This window comes from Neodothiora populina (assembly GCF_041146345.1).
Source record: "Neodothiora populina strain CPC 39397 chromosome Unknown canker_contig_8, whole genome shotgun sequence".
In the NCBI taxonomy this organism is placed as follows: domain Eukaryota; kingdom Fungi; phylum Ascomycota; class Dothideomycetes; order Dothideales; family Dothioraceae; genus Neodothiora; species Neodothiora populina.
Genome location: NW_027191411.1, coordinates 121,639 through 143,021, shown reverse-complemented (window position 1 = coordinate 143,021; position 21,383 = coordinate 121,639). Strand labels below are relative to the sequence as shown.

General features: G+C 51.7%; 6 protein-coding genes across 10 annotated transcripts; 4 read left to right on the top strand and 2 right to left on the bottom strand.

Annotated features, from left to right (window-relative positions):
• Positions 1-1,176: 1,176 nt before the first annotated feature.
• On the bottom strand, positions 1,177-3,107 carry AAFC00_006548 (uncharacterized protein; the record flags this gene model as incomplete). 2 transcript variants are annotated; one of them, XM_069346516.1, is made up of 7 exons in its annotated part: positions 1,177-1,358; positions 1,426-1,595; positions 1,653-1,728; positions 1,784-1,895; positions 1,954-2,588; positions 2,640-2,956; positions 3,004-3,107. In XM_069346516.1, the coding sequence occupies 7 exons, from the start codon at positions 3,105-3,107 to the stop codon at positions 1,177-1,179; spliced, it is 1,596 nt and encodes a 531-aa protein (XP_069199386.1). The 2 variants fall into 2 exon arrangements, with proteins under 2 accessions (XP_069199386.1, XP_069199385.1); XM_069346517.1 differs by having other exon boundaries at positions 2,640-2,947.
• A 3,407-nt stretch (positions 3,108-6,514) lies between these two features.
• Positions 6,515-8,442, top strand: AAFC00_006547 (uncharacterized protein; the record flags this gene model as incomplete). 3 transcript variants are annotated; one of them, XM_069346514.1, is made up of 4 exons in its annotated part: positions 6,515-6,554; positions 6,697-7,234; positions 7,424-7,496; positions 7,768-8,442. In XM_069346514.1, the coding sequence occupies 4 exons, from the start codon at positions 6,515-6,517 to the stop codon at positions 8,440-8,442; spliced, it is 1,326 nt and encodes a 441-aa protein (XP_069199383.1). The 3 variants fall into 3 exon arrangements, with proteins under 3 accessions (XP_069199383.1, XP_069199384.1, XP_069199382.1); XM_069346515.1 differs by lacking the exon at positions 6,515-6,554 and having other exon boundaries at positions 6,633-7,234; XM_069348344.1 differs by lacking the exon at positions 6,515-6,554 and having other exon boundaries at positions 6,924-7,234.
• A 3,854-nt stretch (positions 8,443-12,296) lies between these two features.
• AAFC00_006546 (uncharacterized protein) lies at positions 12,297-14,263 on the top strand (the record flags this gene model as incomplete). Of its 2 annotated transcripts, none has more annotated exons than XM_069346513.1 (2): positions 12,297-12,579; positions 12,702-14,263. In XM_069346513.1, the coding sequence occupies 2 exons, from the start codon at positions 12,297-12,299 to the stop codon at positions 14,261-14,263; spliced, it is 1,845 nt and encodes a 614-aa protein (XP_069199380.1). The 2 variants fall into 2 exon arrangements, with proteins under 2 accessions (XP_069199380.1, XP_069199381.1); XM_069348343.1 differs by having other exon boundaries at positions 12,399-12,579.
• Positions 14,264-14,675: 412 nt separating this feature from the next.
• Positions 14,676-15,717, bottom strand: AAFC00_006545 (uncharacterized protein; the record flags this gene model as incomplete). Its single annotated transcript, XM_069346512.1, has 2 exons — positions 14,676-15,045; positions 15,116-15,717. 2 exons carry the CDS (start codon positions 15,715-15,717, stop codon positions 14,676-14,678), a joined length of 972 nt encoding a protein of 323 aa, XP_069199379.1.
• Positions 15,718-17,194: 1,477 nt separating this feature from the next.
• AAFC00_006544 (uncharacterized protein) lies at positions 17,195-18,615 on the top strand (the record flags this gene model as incomplete). The annotated part of the gene is made up of 2 exons (XM_069346511.1): positions 17,195-17,977; positions 18,037-18,615. 2 exons carry the CDS (start codon positions 17,195-17,197, stop codon positions 18,613-18,615), a joined length of 1,362 nt encoding a protein of 453 aa, XP_069199378.1.
• Positions 18,616-19,591: 976 nt separating this feature from the next.
• On the top strand, positions 19,592-21,061 carry AAFC00_006543 (uncharacterized protein; the record flags this gene model as incomplete). Its single annotated transcript, XM_069346510.1, has 2 exons — positions 19,592-20,862; positions 21,019-21,061. 2 exons carry the CDS (start codon positions 19,592-19,594, stop codon positions 21,059-21,061), a joined length of 1,314 nt encoding a protein of 437 aa, XP_069199377.1.
• Positions 21,062-21,383: the final 322 nt, after the last annotated feature.

The window sequence follows — 21,383 nt, the reverse complement described above, 5'->3', positions numbered from 1 at the left end:
TCGACCTTAACTTCTCGCTGCGCACGGATGTGACGTACGTGCTGCTCCTCAAACTCCCATTATTTCGGGTGATGATGTCAAACACCACACACAAATCCCTTCCTTCCATTCCACCTTGATGCATCACATAAACCTTGTGGAGTGGCTTGACTCTCACACTAAAATTCCATTAATTCGGTCAGCACTCAAACTAGCATGTCTCACTGCCTGCAAACTCATTCTCTTTTAGTTGTTCAATCATCGTCACATCATCTCTTCCTCGAAAGACAAACGATATAGCTCTTCCAATTGCCATGGCCTCAAAATCTCCAATCGCGCAAGCAGACCTCCCCTATACTCCGAACTCTGTCTCTATAACTCCGTCCTCTAGTCGCGGCTTTTTGATGATTCCAATTCCCAAACCGAACAAAATAATCTGCCCTACTGTCGTTCATCATCTCAAATCTCCCTTACCCACCCTTACCCCGAAAGCGGATGATCTTCATTTTAATGCGCACTCGTCGTTTTTCCCAAACCCAGATCCGCGCCAAGGGCAAGGCGGTCCCGCTATCTGTTCTAGCACTCTTCCCGCGCTTGCTTGCAGCCACAACCCTAATGCAACATGACATGCTCCTTCTCCCCCCTCGGACCTTTTATCGATTTGTCTGCAAGCTTGCTCGCTTGCTTGCTTGCTTGTATCAGTGGTCGGTCTTGTCATGTGTGTGATGAGCGATGCGCCCGCAATCTTCGTACCCTGACCTGAATCTCGTCGTGCCTTGGTTTCACCCTTTCACACTTCCGGACCTTCCGGATCATGGCAGCCCTGTGTGTGCATACACCTGCCACAAAAAAACAAGTAGCCTACCTAAGGTATGATTGACCGCGGCGATCAAGAACTCTCTTCCTGTTGTACATGACATATACCTCTCGAATCGCCCTCACGTGATGGCGCCTATAATGCAGGTGTCACGTCGTCTACTGTAGGTTACCAGGTCGTATGGCGGCTTCACCCGTTACCTCGTGGCACAACGATTTCACAGTAGCAGCAGCAAGGATTGATCGAAGAGCAGAAAAAGATGCATGCATTATCTAACGTCGTTACCATATGTACACATAACCCGCACGACGGCGTCAAGGTAGCGCAGACATGACCGAGTTGCCCACTTTTGACCCTCGTGCAGCTGCCGCCAATCTTCGCTAAACCTTCTCCGAACCCACCTCGACGTGCGTGATGCTCTTCTTCCTGCCCACTGCGTCCGAGGCCTCGGTCAGGCTCATCTTCCTGCCCTTGTCCACATCCTCGACGTCTTGGAAGCTGAGAGCCGGGCGGAACTTCTTGCTCTCCCATGCCTTGCTCACCATGCCGTAAAGTTCGTCGACTGTCGAAATCGTTAGCTGCTTGCACGGACCAGTCGGCACATCTCCATCTAGGTTGCTTTGACCCACCTTGTTCCAGCGACAGTCCCTTGGTCTCGTAGATGCAGAACCAGACGAAGACGGCGCACACGGCGCAGAAACTACCCCAGATGAAGAACACCTTGGACTGGAGGTTCGCGTTCTCCTCGTCGACGAGATATGGTGTTGCGTAAGCGATGGCGAAGTTGAGGAGCCAGTTACTGTTTGGATTATGTCAACTCCCGTACCCCGGACTGGCAATCTTCAGATACACTTACGTTGCTGTGGTCATGGACAGACACTTGGCTCTGACACTGAGCGGGAACAGTTCACCAGTTACCACCCACGCGGTCGCTGTCTTCACGTCAGCACACATGTACTTCTCCACATTTTCATGTTTCAGACTTACGGCCCCAAGTACTGGCAAAGAAGAAGATGTAGATGCACACAAACGCGATGGCCGCGTTCTGCGCTGCCAGGTCAGTGGTGCCTGCAACGGTACCTGTGATGGCCACGATAAACTGTACCCCACGTTGTCAGTCGAACATCCGCCTTGACAGGGTCCAGCGCAAATCTTACCTCGCATACACACATGCCGACCGCTCCCATGAGAAGTAGGTTACGACGCCCCATCTTCTCAACCAGATACAAACCAGGAAATGTCGACACCACATTAACGCAGTTGGTTATGATCTGGATAATGAACTCGTTCTCGAATCCAGATCGTTGGAAGTACGCTGTCCCGTAGTAGAAAATGAAGTTAACTCCGGTGAGCTGTTGCAGAGCCTGAATTGCGCATCCGGTGGCTAATCTCTTGCCTACAGTGCCTCTGAACATGGAAAACATGGACTTCTCGGTGACGCTCAGCTCGTAGCGGTAGTTGGCTTCGATTTCGGCCAATTCCTCGGAAATCGCGGGGTCTGTAGGGTCGAGACGGCGGATTCTGGCAAGGGCGACGACTGCTTTGTCGTGCTTGTCTTTCTTGATGAGGAAGCGAGGCGTTTCTGGCAGGAAGAGCATGCCGACAACGATGATGATAGCCCAGGCGAACTGGACAGCGATAGGGATACGGTAGGATCCAGTATCTTCGCGGTGTTTTGTCGAATTGTTGACGATAGCGGCGAGCAGTAGGCCAATTGTGATGGCCAGTTGGTAAGTACCGACAATGGTACCACGAATCCACTTGGGGGCGGTCTCGGATTGGTAGAGAGGAACTATCCCGAGTCAGCCAATGTCTTTCTCCCGTACGATGTTGTTTCACTTACTCATGGCCGAGATCAGACCAACACCCAGACCGGCAAAGAATCTTCCGGCGATGAACATCGGCTGAGCAGTAGCCGCGGTCTGCAGGATAACGCCCACGTTGAAAACAATGGCAGTACTGAGGATCAATCCAAGACGTCTTCCAACCGCATCGGCAAGGGGCGCGGCGAAGAGAGCACCGAAAAATGTTCCAGCAGAGAGGATAGAGACAATGAGCGATTCCTCACTGGCAGTGATCTCGCTGCGACCATTTGTTGCAAAAAGCTCCTGCCAGTAGCGCATGCCTAGAATACCACCAATGGTACCGGTACTATATCGTCTGCGTCAGTATGGGATGAGAGACAGGTTGTGCCCGGCTAGTCATACTCATATCCAAATAACACACCGCCGAATGCGACGAAGAGGCCGATGACCACGGCAGGCCATGCTGCGCCAGCTTCATCGGCTGGTTTCTTGAGAGTAAAACCCATGTTGCAAGAAAGATCACCACACCGTGGGAGAAGAGAAGTAGTAATTAATGGGTCACTCGATGAGACTCGGAAAGGACTTGACGATTGTGGATCTATCAACACTCGAGGGATGCCACTCTGGTTTTTATACTTGTCCCCCAGTACCCCGGAAACAGTGTACTTTCCCCATGGCACACCTGACGATCACGGACCCAAGCATGTAAACCAATCTCTCTGTACGAGTGTGGGGAGCGCGAGCCATGGCATCTGTTGAGCACGTGGCGGCTGGAGGTGGTAGTTCTCCAACAGAAGCCACAATCATCACCGGTGTATCATGTTGGTGAGAGTACCGCCGAATGCTTGTAGGGGCGACGGCTCTGAATGTGAAACTATGCGCCGGTCGGGCCGATTGCTATAGCTTGCGACTTGCGATTTCATTGGATATGGGGGATTTTTGTACATACCAAGAGGACAAGACGGCTTCAAAGTCTGGAAGTCTCGCTACTAATGCAGCTCGGCAATGGAGTTGCCAAGGTTGTCGTAGCCTCACCAAGCGAGTGGCAGTGCTTGCAAGCGACAAAGTAGGACTGAGCACAAGAAAGACAAGCTCGTCATGATTTGTGTCTATTGAATAGATCGGTTTTTGCTAGATGTTCTTCGAAGACGAAACGCTCGCTGCCCAAGTCCTGTGTTGATTCATGATCCTGTGTGGCGGGTTGGCAGAATGCGGAGGAACAGGGGTAGCGGGACATCCATCGCAAGTTCACGACACGAGGTACCGTAATGTGGAGTCACTGTCGAGTTGAAGGAAAGTTTAAACAAAGGACTGCATGGAAAGACCACACCACTCTCACGCCTTACGATATTATTGTGTTCAGTCATGTGTGCTTCTAGCGTCTTAGTATTCCACCTTGGCCTACGCACAGTGTAAGACCTAAGCAAAATCTCTTGGACCAGAGCCAAGCTGCCAAATGAGCATGCGATACAGAAATCGGATCGAACATTCGGCGCGGGAATCTCACGTCTAAGCAAAGTCGTCGGTATGGACAAGACAAGGAGCCAAGACGGTGGTAGGACGATGGGTTGAGTCATCGGGCCGAATCAGAGGTGATAATGTCGCTAAGCCCCACGGGTTGTGGGGACTTTTTGTTGCTCAGGGTGTCACTGCTTCTGTTCCCCCCCTCTACCCCTCAAAGATCCTTGTCCTGCGTCAGGTTTCTGTCCCGCGCCCCGTGGGGTGGATTACCTTCGAAACCCGCTGTGCCGCCTTGACCACGAACATGTCTATCTTGCCCAGGAACTTGGATGCTGATGGTCATGCGATGTGGTCATTATTCACGATACACCGCGGACACGGCACTCGTTGAGTTGACCTGTATCACGATGTACTCGAGTTACTGCGAAAAAGAAGGTTCGTCTTACTCGATACTCGACAATCGCCATATTTCGATGGTTGAGTTCATCTCTGCATGGTTCTATTCTTTCTAGACCTACAACTGAGAAGCAAAGGTAGAGTACAGCACAGTACAGTCGACAGGACTAGGATGATGTATGTTCCTTGCTTGTTCTTCATTCTCGTGCTGCTGCCGTCGTCGTCGTCGTCGAAAAGCGAGGCTGAACATGGTGTGGAACGGACCAGACCACTCGACCTTTTGAGTGATTGGGGCAAGAATCGGGAATACGAAGCATGGTATGCAGTCTTTCTCCAACACACCGACTTGACAGTCTCACGATGCATGCTAGTTTGTATATGGTGGCTTGAATCGCTTTGCATACCTTAAGGTAGACTGATCGCGCACTGCATGCAAGCAGGTGTGGAGGTGGCAACCTCGAACCACCATTTCGATACACTGTATGTCTGGCGTGTCTGGTGAGGCCTCGGTCATCGAATAATTGTGTCACGAAACTCTCCTTGCTATTGTTAGACGACACCAAAGGAGTCGTTACATCACTGTTAATGAGCTTATGGCATGCAAAGCGCAGTGTACTAGATCAAAGCGTTCCAGTCTCGAAGACTCCAGACGTGTTCTATGCTCATAACAGATCTGCAGATGAACGACAACGAAAGGTTCGACGAGGCTTACCGTCCGGCGTGCGACTGCACGACATATTACATGTAAAGCAATAACGGATAAGTTACTATGAGGCATGAGAGATGGACTTGACTGCTCATCTGTTGCAATGCATACCAGTGACCTCTGAAGATTTTGATTTTGACACATACAATCGACACGTCGTACATGCGAATTTCGTCTCTTCGTCCATATTGTGCATTGGAGGTTCAGAAGCTCTGCGAAGATGTCATTTCATCGCGTTGTGCTGTCTACTGAGTATCTTCAACCTGAACCTTTGTGACTCGACCATTGTTTGGTCTCACGCTAGCTCTGCAGTCCCGTGAGAGACGGTAGAAGATTTTCCGCGATCTTGCTGCTTCATTCCACCTTGGAAGAGATAGGCCCACAAAGCGTCTTCGCTGTTCGGTCATTGATGACTCGGCCAGTGATCGAGGAACAACTTACAGCCGCAGCTAGGACCAGAGCGGAGAGACCATAATGTCCGCCGCCTCAAGAATGTACGACACGCCCTCTTTACATGGATGTGCAGCACACATGTTAGCTGAAAGCTCAAAAAGCAATTATTGACATACTGCAAAGTCGAGGACACTATTAGTAAACATCGAGTCCTTCAGCTTTTCTGCCGCCATAGTGGAGTAATTATCAGCCTCAGCCGTCGCGGGGAAAGTTGACTCGCAGAACAATAGTCCTCGAGGCAATCGTAGGATTGACCAAAAGAAGGTATACCATTAATCAATCTGCATGTTTTACAGATAACAGCATATCGGATTAATGATTTGCATATTGTCAATATAATATCGAATATACGAAGTCTCCACAATAAACGCACGTCACAACTCTAGCTGTACTCTGTACTGAATTGGGATAGCTTCAGGTACGAGATGGTCAACCCCTCGAAGTGAACTCGCTCGTCTTGGGAATTGTGTATCCAGAAGATCTGATAACATCTGGGCGAATATACCATGTAGCTATCTCGAGCTAACATGGCTTCTGACTAAAGCAGTAAAGGGTCACAACATGAAGAGCTGAAAACGTTGCCTGACTCCACCAGATCTAGCTATCATCCCCGCGCGGGTGACGCAGGAGATGGAGGATCTACAGGGCCTCAACCCTCATACAAGAGCAGCCAACACTCCATTCTCACTGTACCTTGCTTTACCTTGCATTTCCCCCGCAACTCCAGGCAGCTCTATTTGTACCTCGCATATGTATTGATCCGTCCAGGGTAGTACCACCACCATTAATTTGTATTGTCAATACCTCTCTAGAGTTTATTGTTTACTTTGCTCTCTTAGCGTTTGCATTTTGCCTTTGCCTGGTATGATTTTTGAAGCTGAAGAGTAGTCGGTCAATATGTTAATAAAAGAGTACGCTCAGTACTTCTTGGGAACCAGTAAGTTTCGAATTCTGTTCTGCGAAGGAGCTATATACTAGAAGTTGGAGAAAGAGAGCCATTGAAGTCACCAGCACCATGAGAGAAACGATTTCATTCTCCGCCTGTGCTCTCATACTACAGCTAAGCTATCTTATTTCAGCCAGTGTCCTCTCCAGCAACAAGGCGAGCGTCCCCAGCGACGACAGTGACCTCGTCGACCCAACAGGAAGCTACGGTAAAGTATGCGTTGTGCGTCCGGCGCCCAACAACACCGACTCGGTGTCCAAGATCGAGTCCGCTTTCGACTTGTGCGGCAGATCCAACACCCCGACCTCGCGCGGCCTCATCATATTTCCTGAAAATGAAACCTACCACATCGCTTCCTTCATGGACACTACTTCTCTCGCTCATGTCGACATCAACCACAAGGGCACCTTCCTCTGGTCCACGGATATCGATTATTGGCTCACTCACTCTCAACCTGTAGGCTACCAGAACCAGAGCTCGGCATGGTACTTTGGTGGGCACGATATCAGGTGGTTTGGAGGTGGTGTGGGGACGCTGGACGGTAATGGGCAGGTCTGGTATGACTTTATCAATGGACAGTCGAATTATCCGAGACGGCCGCATCAGGTCACGATCAGGAATACGACTGATTCTGTCATCGAGGGGCTGAGGTTTGTGCAGAGTCAGATGTGGTGAGTGGAAGTAGTTCTTTGCTTTTACTCTCCTCTCCTTGCCTTCGCTCGCCGGCAGTGCAGAGTTCTTTCTTCTTCGTTACGCTCTGCAGGCGTGTGTATATTGAGGATGATGGTGCTGGTCCGGTCATATGAAGGGAGCATTGAGATTGCATACCATACTTTGGACTCTCTGACTAATATCTTCAGGACTATGACTGTAATCTCGAGCGAGAACATCCTCCTGCAGGACATCTACGTCAACAGTACTTCCAATCATTCGGTGAGTTTATGGCACTTTATACTTTCTTCATGCAAATAAGTGCTTTTCTTTATCCCTTTGTGGAGAAGTCATGTGGTTACTGTATGCAAAACTACACACAACGATGAGTGTAGAACGGGAGCCCTGTAGAGGGGACGAGGAACATAACGAGAATAAAGCAAGGAGTGATTGCCCTCCATTGCGGCGATGAGGCGGAAACATGGAGTCGAATGCTCCTATATGGCATCGCATTTCATAAATCTATACGGAACAATCTAATGCCAACCCTCAGATCTCAATGTCGAACACCGACGGCGCCGACACAGTCTACGCGAACAACATCACATTTCGCCGTTGGATAGTTGAGAATGGCGACGATGCCATCGCCCTCAAAGCAAACTCAACCAACATCCTGATCGAGGACTGCGAATTCTACCGTGGCGTAGGTCTCGCAATGGGAAGTATCGGACAATTCAATAACACCTTCGAAACCATCGAGAACGTGACGGCCCGCAACATCATAACCCACAACACGGACTGGGGCGCATACATCAAGACCTGGACCGGGGTATCCAAAGGCTACTCTCCCAACGGCGGCGGAGGCGGCATCGGCTACGTGTCGAACCTTACCTTCGAAGACTTCACGCTCGACCGCACACGTGGCATCTTCTCAATCACACAGTGCACCAATTACGAAGGCAACGGCGGCGACTGTGACACGTCCAAGTTCAATGTTCACGACGTGACGATCCGAGACTGGCGCGGCACGTCGCTCACAGGTGTCGTCGGCCAGCTGCAGTGCAGTGCTGCGTCCCCGTGCTACGGGCTGGATATGCAAGACGTGCAGATCACCGTGGCGGATAGCGGCGATGCTGCCACGGAGTACCTCTGCGATAGCGTCGAGGCGCCGATCGGGTTCTCTTGCACGGGTCCTATCGTCGGCGAGAATAATGCCTTTACCCCGTGAGATTTCAATTGCTGCGAGTCGCTCCCCGAGGCCGCCGAGATGAAGGCGAGAGGATGGGTGGAGATGGTGGATCCCTAGCAAGGAAAAATGCATGATGGGTGGGTTAGGGCACGCACCCGCGCGGATATCTTGTAGTACTTTACAGTCATGTTCAGGGCCGCCAGTATATAGTCCAGATCCGAATACAGAGGCTTTGTTACGAAGAGAAAGATGCAGTGCGGTAAAAGGCTGTTCCACTCTCGATACACAGTACAGTACAAGACCACTAGCACCATTTGCCGCCCGAAGCGAAGTCGGGTCTACCAGCAAATAGGATTTGCGAGATCTCGATATAGTTCAGAACTCCCTTCAAATACAATACAGTACAGTCGCATACACACATTCAAATCCACAAGTCACTGAGTGTACAACAACAGAAGTACAGTAAGTATATAAATCCCATTTCGCGCTTTCGGACCAGTAGAACAAAACACTTTCGAGTAGAACAATTGACGAAGAACTCCGAGACACCCGAAAGGTGCTCGCACCTAGAGAGACCATTGTCGCCAAGAAAACGCATTGGTGCAGTCTAGGTATGGAGAGAAAAGAGAGAAATTTTCCCTGCGCGTTTCGCTGTTCTGCTATCAGGAAAGTTCATAGGGAAGTAGACATCTCGGTGTACTGCACAGTATGGACCCAAGGACACAGAAGTACAGTAGTGGTAGTAGCGGATTCTTACAAGCGCAGTCGAGTAGCGGCGGGCGGGCTGAACTACGGGACCGAACTTTGGGCGCGGCGCCGGCACTTCTTTTCTGTGTCCTTGCTTTGGCGCTTCTTCTACCCATCTTCCTCTGGCGCTTCTCTTCTGCTTCACTCGGGCTTGGAGAAGAAGGAGAATGAAATGGTCAAAGTACGTTCGGAGATCAGTATATCCTATGTGGGTCTGGGAAGAGGAAAGTACAGCAAGAGGCCTCCTCGTTCTCGCGTGGTACTGTACTACTGGTCGTGTCTGTGTGCCTGTTCTTGTCACTTGATCTCTGATTCTCCCGATTTTTGTTCTTCGATTTTGTTCTGTCTTTTTGTTGCTTGTTTTCTTGCTAGTAGAAAACATAAGTCGCGACGAAGAATCGGTGAGGGCTGTGATAAGATAACATGCTTTTACTGTGCACGCATGGGATGGATGCGCGACGGTCATACACGGAAATAAGCGGAGTTTTTGTTTCTTTGTCAATTTGCCAGGCCGTCTGTCTCTCTTTCTGTGTCTGTCATGGCATGATCCAATCAATGGCGATGTGCGCGCTCGCTGTGTCGCAAAGACTATGTGTTTGCCGAGACATCGGCGCAAGACCTCAAGGCGGTGTGTCTGGTTGGGTTGATTCATAAGAAGACCAAGAATCCCTGCTCAATCTGCCCACACACGAAAGCTCGGCTATCGTATGCTGCGGTGTTACTAAACTGGTTGCGGTGTCGCTCCAGTATAGTGCACGGTCTATGAAAGGTGTGGTATAACTGTTGCGCTCGCAGGCTACATTTTTTGGTACCACAGCCGCCCATATTCATCTGGATACGAAGCCGCTTTGCAGGTTTGACAGGTCCGTCACATGAGTGGCTTTATGATATATCTCTGTCAGCGACCCTGCATCTGCTGTTAAGCGGCCACTAATGTACAATCTGACAGTACCGTATATGTCGGGTCCCTGATCCAAAGGTACAAGGAGTTTTGAAAAAGGTACACGTGAAGGAGTTGAACTCGAACCTGGGGGCGGATAGTGCGGTGGTCCGACTGGATACAAAATGATATTCGACGAAAAACCTGAAGATCTAAAGAACGAAATCAAATCGACCACCCACTTGACAAGCTCGGACGGCGTTCACGAAAACCCATGGACACTAAATGGTAATGCCCATACTGGACACCATCGATCGGCAACGTGAGAATTGTATAGTACATGTACCATGTTGCGCCCGTATGAGTCTATACTCTACAAGTGTTCGGATGATCGGCTTTCTAAGGTCGCATCAGACGGCTTTACCGAAAGCCGAAGTTGATTAGAAATGAAAAAGAACGCGTTGTTGTGTGCTGCAGGATCGCGATCGAATCGACGGGATAGTCATATTTACTCTGACAACAAATATGTCAGATGAGACTTCTGCGGCGGTGACAGCCATCTGCCACGAATGACAGCACCAGACACGTGTGTGTGTGCGCGTGGATGTGTGTCGGCCTTGCAGTCGTACGCATTATATGCGCTATCTGTTAGTGATACATGCATCTTCATGCATCACAGACATACAAATACCGTGTGAGTCAACCAAAGCTGCGCTACATCTCGAAGTGCCATCGGAGTTGTGTCCTTGCGGAGTCCGTCCCGTGCACGTACAACATGTGTGTACTTGGAGAGTACTGCAAGTCTTCAGGCATATGATCGCTATGTCGCTTTCAGATCACGAGACGATGCGCCATAGTATTGCCTGTCAATAGATTGAATACACATGTAGAAGTGGAGGACAGTATAACGACATGAGCATGCTACGAAATCATGACGAGATTTCTCTTGAGCCGTCCCACAACTTCATGAAGAGACACAGTGGTGATTTATCAATTCGTGACACGATGCCCTTGGCCATCCGACAAGTACCGCGCGACAAGATGATGATGCCATGTCGGCCGATGTCAGACTCGATGTGGAAGATGCGAGAAATCTGGAAACTCGCAGAGCCGCCTACGGATTGCTGCGGAAGAGGCGGAATTACATAGGATACTCGGCGCTTGGGTACTTTGGCAACCTGACTATGGTACTAGACATACACCAAGTACTGTAGAAAGTTGGACGGTTCTTAGTTAAGTGCTACCAAGTACTGATCGTGCTGAGACCCGATCTGATTTCAAAGACCCTGCGATGGGAGAATCAATCAAAGTTACCACATTAGGAACTAGTCGCGGCGGTCAGATTCTTGTTGCTCCGCCATGACTTTGCATGAATCCTGTATCGCAGATGTTTCCAATTGCATAGCAGAATGCCGATTCTAAATGAAGAACCGACGAGTGAGGCGTTGAGCACATGGGCTTTCTCCGGCTGCTGGTATAGCAGGATCATGACTTGGATTGGTTGGAATGATTGCCCTATGGAGACACAAGTCCGATAGAGCCAGTAAATCCGTTCGACCTTAAGTTCGGGCAGCTTCCGGATGCGCGCTAACGAAGCGAAAGCGCCTCGTGCCCCCATCAGACCCTGCAAGATGAGCAGAAAAAAAAGCTTTAGAGCCTTTAGGCTGCCTACTAGGTATGAAGTCATCGATCGGACTCGGAGGTGATTCGTTGTTTCGCCATTTTTGCTGCTCTAGGCAATTAAGCATTCAGGTAATTGAACCTAGCCTCAGGTTACTCTAGAAAGTACTAAGGCCTGCTGACATAGGGTGATGGTCTCGGCGTGCGGTAGTGTACGGATAGCGGACTATACACATGTCCGATCGGTCGAGCGATCGCAGCCGATACTGACTTAACGTGCGAAGAATGGGCGCGGCGGTGATGGCATGCCGAAGAGGGATCAGTATGCGTGTCTGAGCATGATTCCAATAAATGACTACTTCATCCGCGCTCTACAAAGAGCTGGCCATTTTCCGACACTTCTCGCACGCTTACTCCTCGAACACTAACACTCCTACGAAAGCAGCGTCATCTCTACTGCATTCGTGAACTTTTGCGACCACACTAAGGACACTCACTTCTTTTGGTCAAGCTACGATTTGAGGACCGAACAAACCAAGAACGATTCTCCCTGCGCGCATACCACACAGAGTAGCCTGAGTCGCATAAGGCCTACTGAACCATCGCATCCAACGCTCTGCGATTAACTGGACCGCAAAGAGACCTGATGCAGCGCGATCGCTCAGTATTACTCTACGGCTCTGCGGCGCTCGTAATAGGGCTGCTTCCCTTAGTAGCTGCTCATGGCGACGAGCACGCAGCAATCAACATGGGTGCGCACGGCGGCGCAATGTCACCGACAGAGATCGAGGCAGCAGCAAACAACGCAGCGAGCGAGGCAGCAGCACGGCCGGTAGACAACAGCTACTTTCACAACACACACCACCAAGGATGGCTGTACGCGCACATCTTCACCATGGTCGTTGCATGGGTGATGATATTACCAATCGGTAAGCATCGGAAACGAATCTTTTTTTCTTGCCATTATTTTCGATCAGCATCGCACGTGACGTTGCGAATTGTCACTACGCTAGAGGAGCGGAGCGGAAAGGGCTGACAAAAGTGGAAACAGGCGTCATGTTTAGTGTTACCCGTTCGCGCCTCACAATTCCGGCGCAGGTCTCCTTCTTGGCGGTGAACGGACTCGGTGTTTTCACCAGCATCATCTACAATGCGAACACTCCCGACCTGTACCCGAATAATGCGCATCACAAGATTGGCTGGGTGGCATCATGGGTTGCTCTTGCGTGGTTCGTCATGGCGCTGCCCATGATCTACCGCAGCAGAAAGGCCTCGGCTTCGTCGCCGCGGCCGGCAATGACGGCTCAGAACATGGCGCAGTACAATCGTCTTCAGAATGAGACCGAGTTTGTCCCTAGACACATGTACAGATGGTCGCGCGACTCTGGTCATGGCAGTGAAGGGTCGGGGACTCTTTGCCCCGGATCTCGAGCTGACAGCTCTGACTCGTTGCCTCACCACAAACTTGAGCCACAGTCACCTATTGACGAGGAGCACGGACACGACTTTGAGGAGCAGGATGAGCCCGCCGAGAACAGTGGTTTCCTGCAAAACACCCGTGTGAACCGATTCGTGTCCCTCAAGCTTTCGGGAATCAACCCTTCCGGCAAAGCATTCAGCGTCTTCCAGTTCTTGTATGTTTTCCTTGAGCGCACTATCCTATTGCTAGGCTTTGTCCAGATCGCAACCGGTATTGTCACTTGGGGTGATCTCTTCCGCGACCGTCTTGCTTTCTCTGGCGCAGCGCATTTCGTCAAGGGTGGTATCTTCTTCTGGTATGGACTCCTCACCCTCGGCCGATGGATGGGCGCATTCGCCGACTTTGGCTGGGCATGGAACATCAAGCCTCGCGACACGATGATCTCGCGCTTCGCTCGCCGTCTCCCGTCTGCTGAATTCACCGAGAGTTTCGTCATCTGGCTTTACGGCGCATCCAATGTCTTCCTCGAGCATCTCAACGCTTGGGGCAAGGAATGGACATTCGAGGACTTTGAGCACATCAGCATTACCATCATGTTCTTCGGTGGCGGTCTTTTGGGTATGCTTGTAGAGAGCGAGACCTTCAAGAGTCTGTTCAACGCCGGCGTCTCACTAAAGCAAGAGGAGAGCGAAGCAGCGGCGGCAGTGGCTGCAGCCAACGACACTGCCTCGATCGAGGAGCAAAGCCACGAAGGGTTCGCGACCCCCAAGACTTACCGTCACAGCCTGAACCCCATGCCTGCGCTGGTGATTCTCCTGCTTGGCCGCATGATGGGCGGACACGTTCAAGCTAGCATGGTGTCGACGATGATGCACGCGCAATGGGGTAACCTGTTTGTTGGATTCGCCATGGCCCGCGCAGCGACGTATGTCATGCTCTACATCAGCCCGCCGACTTCTTATTTCCCAAGCCGACCACCCACCGAGCTGGCCGCAGCCTTCTGCTTGATCTCAGGTGGACTGATCTTCATGGGCAGCGCGACCGACACTGTGCGCACCATCGAGCAGAACGGATTGGACGCCATGTTTTTGTTCACCGTGGCCATGGGCTTCAGTGCTCTCATCATGGCCTGGGCGGCGATCACCTTTGCGCTCAAGGGCTGGGTCATGAGAAGGGAGGCCAAGAGATTATAGAGGACTCTCTTTCTTGACTGATCTATTGCGCCTCGCATGTCATGCACGCATTTATGAGCAAGGAAACGCCTTCTTTTGACGATGAAATTAATTTTACTTTAATGAGCGACGAACATACAGTTCGATGAAGACAGAGAGAATGTCTAGCAGAGGAAAAGACATGAGTCATATGTGTGTACACAACATACGCACGGAGGGCATTGCAATGGAGATGCGACTGGCATGATTTAATACCTGTTTCTGTCAACGGTTTATACCCCCTCCATTGTTGGGCAAAGTCATACTTGCTATTTTTACATTTACTGATAGAAAAAGACACACAAGAAGGATATGCGGAACTTAATGGATAATAAAAATCTACACTTCTTATTTCTGTATCTGGTCATGTTGCGCATTGAACATAGACAAAGGTTCAACGCAGCCCCCCAGTTCTCGCGCTCCTTCCTCCTTTGGCGGCACTAGCAGCAGCGGCCGCAGCAGCGATGGTCTCTCGTCTACTAGCAGCCAACTGACTGGCTCTCGTGGCTCTGACCACGGGCGCTCCCCCTCTAGTTCTCCCCGCCGCACCGGGTATCGAAGAGGAAGAAGAAGCATTCGACATGGCGCTCCTGCTTCCCGGGCCGGGTCCGCCGAATCGGGATTTGTTGTGAGTCGACGAAGAAGCAGAAGAGGCCGAGGATGGAACCATTGAGCTCGTTTTGGCTCTTGCGGGCGGAGGATAGCTCGAGGTCGTCGCGGCGCGCGGAGTGGGCGGGTTTTCGACAAAGGACGTGTCGGTCGTTCTGGAGATTAGGTGTTAGTTTCCACGAAGAATGAGTAAGGTAGGTAGGGAAAAGGAAAAAAAAAACGCACAGGAACGTAGCATCGACATCCGCACCCCTGCCCAGGCCTCCACCTAGTCCAATGCCTCCGCCCGTCCCGGCGACTCTGTCCTCGGCCCCACCACCACCACCTCTACCACCGTGCATCTCCTTCTCGGCCGCGCGTCTGAAACTCTCGACACTAGTGGGCTCCTCGGTGAAGCCAACGGTGAAAGCATTCATGTTCAAGCCGTACAGAAAGGCGCCAAAGTTCTCGTTGAAGCGCGACAGCGAGTCGTGCAGCAGCTGCAGATGCATCATGTTGGCCTCGAGGTCGGCCATGCTGTCGCTGAACTCTGCGAAGGCGGGCTCGAGGGCGTCGAGCGGACTGTGCGCGTCGTGGGCTGGGTCGTGGCGGCGCGAGGAGGATGAGGTGGGCGAGGAGGGGTGGTGCGCTGTGGGTGTTGTGGTTGAGGCGGCGGCGCGCAGGGAGGTCAGCGAGGGGGCGCGGAGAGGGGTCGTCGGGCGCGAGATGGAGTTGTTGCGGTTGTGGTTGTTGTTGCTGCTTGATTGGCGGGTGCGCGAGGTCGAGCGCGCGCGGAAGGAGGCTCGGTATGGTCGAGAGGGAGGAGCCGAGGTGGGCGTGGTCGACATTCTTTGCTTCTTGTTTTCCTTTCGCTTTTTGGTGTTCTTTTGCTTTATGGTGGCATTGGCTGCAGCGATTGGCAGCGTTGTATGATTGCTTGCATGAAAAAGAGAAATGGTATAGCAAAGATTACCTTATTGTTTACTGCCAAGCAAATGGATGCCTGGGGACCACAGCGTCGGGTTTGAAGTCTGAAGCTGCGGTGGACGGACCACTTGGATGCTCCCCACCTTTTGCAGTAATTAATTGTTACAGCTTCCACCTGAAGTTTGTATCACAATTGGAATACACCAGAGAGAAATACTCGGATCAAACCTCCTCCGCCCTATCAGCGTCTTGCGGCAGAAAAGTATTGTTGTCGTGTCATAGTGCACCCGTGATGATGCAGGAACATCTCTTTTGCGCAGTCATGGATACTGCGTTTGTCTCGGCCTCGCTCGGATGCTCGAGATGCCTCTCTCTTTCTCTCTATCTTTGAGAATGAGTTCCCGAATGTGTGATACGATGATGCTCTGAATATCACGAAGGTCATAGACAATAGCACATCCAGTTCCACCTCGACTTTCTAATACTGCAAGAGACCGAAGCGTGTGATCTGTGAGGTGCCGAGGACAGCATCTGTCGAGCGACGTCATCATCGGGCGCCCGCCCAGTCGTCCGCAGTTTTTGACTTTGGCTCGTCTTTGCGCAGCAACGACAAAAGGTACGAGGCCAGTGAAGCGATCAGTCAAACGCCGTGGTAGACAAGCCAATCTACGTGGAACAGCATCTAGGATTGCCTCCCAAGATCGTCGCCTTTTCTCGGCTTCGTCGCGCGCAAAAGCATCCGCGACAGCCAAGATGTACAGTAGTCAACTAACCCGGTATAAAAGAAGCCTGAAGTAGAGTGCCTAATGATTAACGAACGACTTTTGAGGGGGACCACTTTTTGCCAAAATAACCTTAGCTTCTAACCATTTCCCATTCCTTCAAGATCCACCATTTGCCCGCGATTGTTGTGGTTTGGTTCGTCTAAGGTAGTGAAATGCCCATGTAAACCTTCTGTCTTTCTATCAACAAATCCCTTCAACACACAGAACTCAGTCAATGCGTCCCCTTTCTCGTCTCATCAAGACCATCCCCATTAGTGCCCCTCCGTCACGTTCGTATCCTACAACTGCTGCTGCCGTGTACAAAGAGTCTCTCCTTCCGAATCGCCACTGCTACCGAAGTCGCCGCCGCCGCCCCTTCCTCTTCCCACAACTCATACAGTCGCGCACTTTCGCCTCTACTTCCTACTTCAACTCCACCAAGACATTTCCTCAGCGCAGTGCTGTCGACCCTCTGACTCTACTGCTTGTCGCTTCTGTCGTGCTCGGTGCTGCATACTTTGCAGAACCATATCTGCATTCCAAGTCCGCCGCCGCCGCCGCCGCCGCCGCCGCCCCGCTTGACGACCCCGCCGAGTCCCCCGTCGAAACGACATCGTCGCGCGCATATCCTGATATGCCCACCCAAACCCCTCCCGGTCGTCCCGGCAATCTCACTCCTGAGCAGGAGAAGAAGCTCAAGGAGTTCTGGATCGCCACTCTGAATGTCTTCGGTGTCGACACTGAAACCTCGGACGATGCTTCGACCACGACCGCCTCCGCCAGCGGCACCGCGACCCCCGCGACCGATGCTGGAGGCAAACACAAGAAGAAGATGAGCCTGTTCAAATCCAAAAAGACAAAGGACGCCGAGTCGGCCGCTTCATCTTCCGCCGCAGACGACGCATCCAACGACAAGCACGGTCAGACCAGAGAGTTCAAGGAGGCCATCGCCTCGACCTCGCCCGAGACATTGCGCCTGGCCTTCTGGAACATGGTCAAGCACGACGACCCCGACGCTCTGCTTCTTCGATTCCTGCGCGCGAGGAAATGGGACGTCCACAATGCTCTTGTCATGCTCATCGCGACCATGCACTGGCGCGCAGAGGAGATGCACGTCGACGACGACATAATGCTGCACGGAGAAGAGGGCGCCTTCAAGCGCAAGGACTCGGACAAGGACTCGGCCGACTTCCTGACACAATTGCGCATGGGTAAGAGTGTCATTCACGGCGTCGACAAGGAAGGCAGACCCGTCGTGACGGTCAGAGTACGTCTGCACAAGGGCGGCGAGCAGACGGAGAAGAGTCTCGAGCGTTACACTGTCTATACCATTGAGACGGCGCGCATGCTGTTGAGGGGCAATGTCGACACCGCCACCATCATTTTCGACATGACCAGCTTCAGCATGGCCAACATGGTGAGTCTTCTATTCTCTCTCTCCTTTTTCGCGATTGGCTACTGACACCCAACGTCTAGGACTACGCTCCCGTGAAGTTCATGATCAAGTGCTTCGAAGCAAACTACCCCGAGTCCCTCGGAAGTGTCGTCGTCTACAAGGCCCCCTGGGTCTTCAACCAGATCTGGCGCATCATCAAGGGCTGGTTAGATCCCGTCGTCGCCTCGAAGATCCACTTCGCGAAGAACATCGACGAGCTGCAGACGTATATCCCGCGCGACCGCATCATGAAGGAGCTGGACGGCGACGAAGCCTTCGAGTACAAGTACATTGAGCCCGTCGCCGGCGAGAACAAGGTCATGGAGCAGGGCGCATCCCAACGCGCCACCATCGAGGCCGAGCGCAAGTCGCTCGTCGATGCCTACGAGCGAGACACCATCTCCTGGGCGAGCGACAGCGGACGCGGCGGCAGCGAACGAAGCGCGGTAAAGGACAAACTGCAAGAAAACTACTGGACCCTCGACCCGTACCTGCGCGCCCGAAGCCATTACGATCGCGAGGGACTGCTGGGCGAGGGCGGCAAGTTGGACTTCTATCCCGCCACAAAGCCGACGGCATCATCAACGACAGCAGCGACGAGCAATGACGATCTTGACTGAAGAGGAACGATTGTTCTTTGCATCCGTCTTCACGATGGCTTCTGGCTGGAGGAAAAAGGGCGATAGTGAAAAAAAAACATTGTATATGATGAATCGAAACGAAATTAATCTCCCACCCCCGACCCAATCACCGTACTGTATCTGCTCACTGTTGAGCAGAAATGAACTTGACTGTTGAAGTCACGTCGGAAGAACAAAGGTATGGTATCTACTGTGTGAAAGACAAAAGAGAGTCGATTCCTTTTCCAGTCAGTCCCTCTCTCGTTCATCGCACACCTTGGTCTGGAATATACAAGTCTCGGCCTTTTCGAGCCATAGTTCTGCTGCCGTGTTAACCTCTGTTTCTGCTCCATGAATGTGCGTTGTCCCGAATAGGCAGACGCAGCCGGGAAAAGGATATCGCGGGTGGCTGACCTCGGCCCGCAGGATTCACCCCTCCCTATCTTGTTTCATATTCCTTTGACCACTTTTCGCAGCGCAGCAGAGAGCACAACTGCCGTGCTCGACCCGCCTCACTACCTAAGGTATTCTTTCTTGCCCTTCTCTCAGCATACAGTGGAACAGTACCTTAGGAGAGACTCTACGGCCAATCAAGCCTAGGGAATATGTCATCACTTATAGGCATACCTTACTGTGCTTTGGCAGTGTATAGGTAGGACCTGCCTCCGAGATTGAGCTCACAGTGTCGTCAGTTTTCTGTATGTACAGTACTGCATATACTAGGAAGTGGCTCTCGGAAAGGAGAGGATATCTTGACATAAACGGTAACTTTCCATGCTCCGTTTGTCAGAACTCAAAAGTCATGCTCTTGTCTTGGACCTGACGATCAATTGAATTACTTGTCAGCCATCACTACTCGTACCAAAGTGGGTGAGAGGGGTTGTCGTGTATTGACCTCTCTTCTTTCTCTTCGCATTTCCTTCGTTAAGCTGCGTGGCAGAGCTAGTCCTGCTCGAATCAAGACAAACAGTCTGCCATGTCATCTTCGTCGCAGTTACAGTTGCCGCTGCATCCATCAGTGGCAGGCGACACACCGGATGCGGAAGCTCAAAAGGACAGCCAGGGACAGCAGCAAGTTGTCGCGGAAGCACCACCAACCACAAATGCAGACTCTGATGCTGTCGCCGACAGGGCGATACCAAGATACACCCACGACTGGCTCAACAAACACGCTCTTCAGTCTCAACCAGAAGCGAGCGCTGTTAGTCAACCCGGTTCGCCTCTTCTCCCTTCTACCAACCCACTAGCAGCCGAGTCAATCGCAGCATCGAACAGTAGCGCCAGCAACCTGGTCATAGGTCAGTCGTTGCTAGTCGACTCACATGAAAACTCCGAAATCGACTCGGCGCTTGGATCCGAGGATCGCGACCGACTCTCCAGCACCGCATCCCTCAACTCGACTGTCCTCGAGTATCGATTCGCCAACGGAAGGCGCTATCACGCGTTCGAAGACGACGCATATCATCTGCCCAACGACGAACAGGAGATAGACCGCCTCGACATCCAACATCTAGTCTGGTCTTTGACCCTGCAGAAGCGTCTCCACATTGCTCCTTTGACGTCCAACACCTTGCATGATGTCCTCGACGTCGGCACAGGAGTCGGGAACTGGGCCATCGAATTCGCAGACCTGCATCCCCAAGCAGACGTCATCGGCACGGATCTGAGTCCCATCCAGCCAGCCTGGACACCTCCAAACTGTTCTTTCCTCATCGACAATGCCGAAGACGAATGGGTCTACGAACGGCAATTCGACTTTGTGCACTCGCGCATGCTACTCATGGGCATGCATGACTGGCCACGGTATTTCCGTCAAGCATGGAAACACTTGCGACCAGGCGGCTGGATCGAAGTCCAAGAAGTCCAGTTCCCTGTCGCGTTCGCAGACGACGACAGTGTGCCCCCGGACTCTCCTCTTCTGGTCTGGTCTCAACGCGTCAGAGAGGCAGCCGCCAAAGCAGGCATAGACACCATGTGCAGCACGCAATTCAAGTCTCAGCTCCAACGCCAAGGATTCGTGAACATCAAAGAGAAGTGGCCCAAATGGGCGTTGGGCCCATGGCCTCGCGGTCACCAGGAAAAGGAAATCGGCGTCTATACTCTGGAGAACACGAAACAGTTTGTTTCGGCGATTGCGCTGAAGCTGTGGACAAAGTATCTGGATTGGTCGCCCGAGGCCGTCGAGATGTTTCTGGTCGAGGTCAGGAAGGATCTGGATGACAGGAAGAAGCATTATTACTGGCAGATGTGAGTTCTTTTTTCTTCCTTTTTTTTCTTTTCTTTTCTTTTCTTTGCTTTGCTCCTCTTGCTCTTTTTTCACTTCCCTTCACTTGTTTCTTTCGACCATATTACGGCAAGATCATCGGCTCAAAAGAAATGTCAAACTAAGAGAAATTCACGCAGGGCCATCCTCGCCGCTCAGAAACCGCCCACGGCGAGCACTTGATGCATACTGTGTGGGGAAAAGAACTGATGATGTAATGACGACGATGATGATGATGACGAAGGAATGAATATAGGTGGATAGATGCATGCACTTGTATGAAAGTTGATAATCTCTAATATCACCACCACCATCACCATATGCAGGAAATCAGCGAGATACGAAAGCAACACCTAGCAATGATCAAATAGAGTTCATGTCAAACAGAAAAGAACCTGTCCAGCGCAAAATCCGTAGCTAGAAATGTCTCGTTCACCCATTCGCGTCCCGGTCCAGAAGACTAGATCTAACGTGAACTGCGTATTTATTGTCTCGTACATTCGTC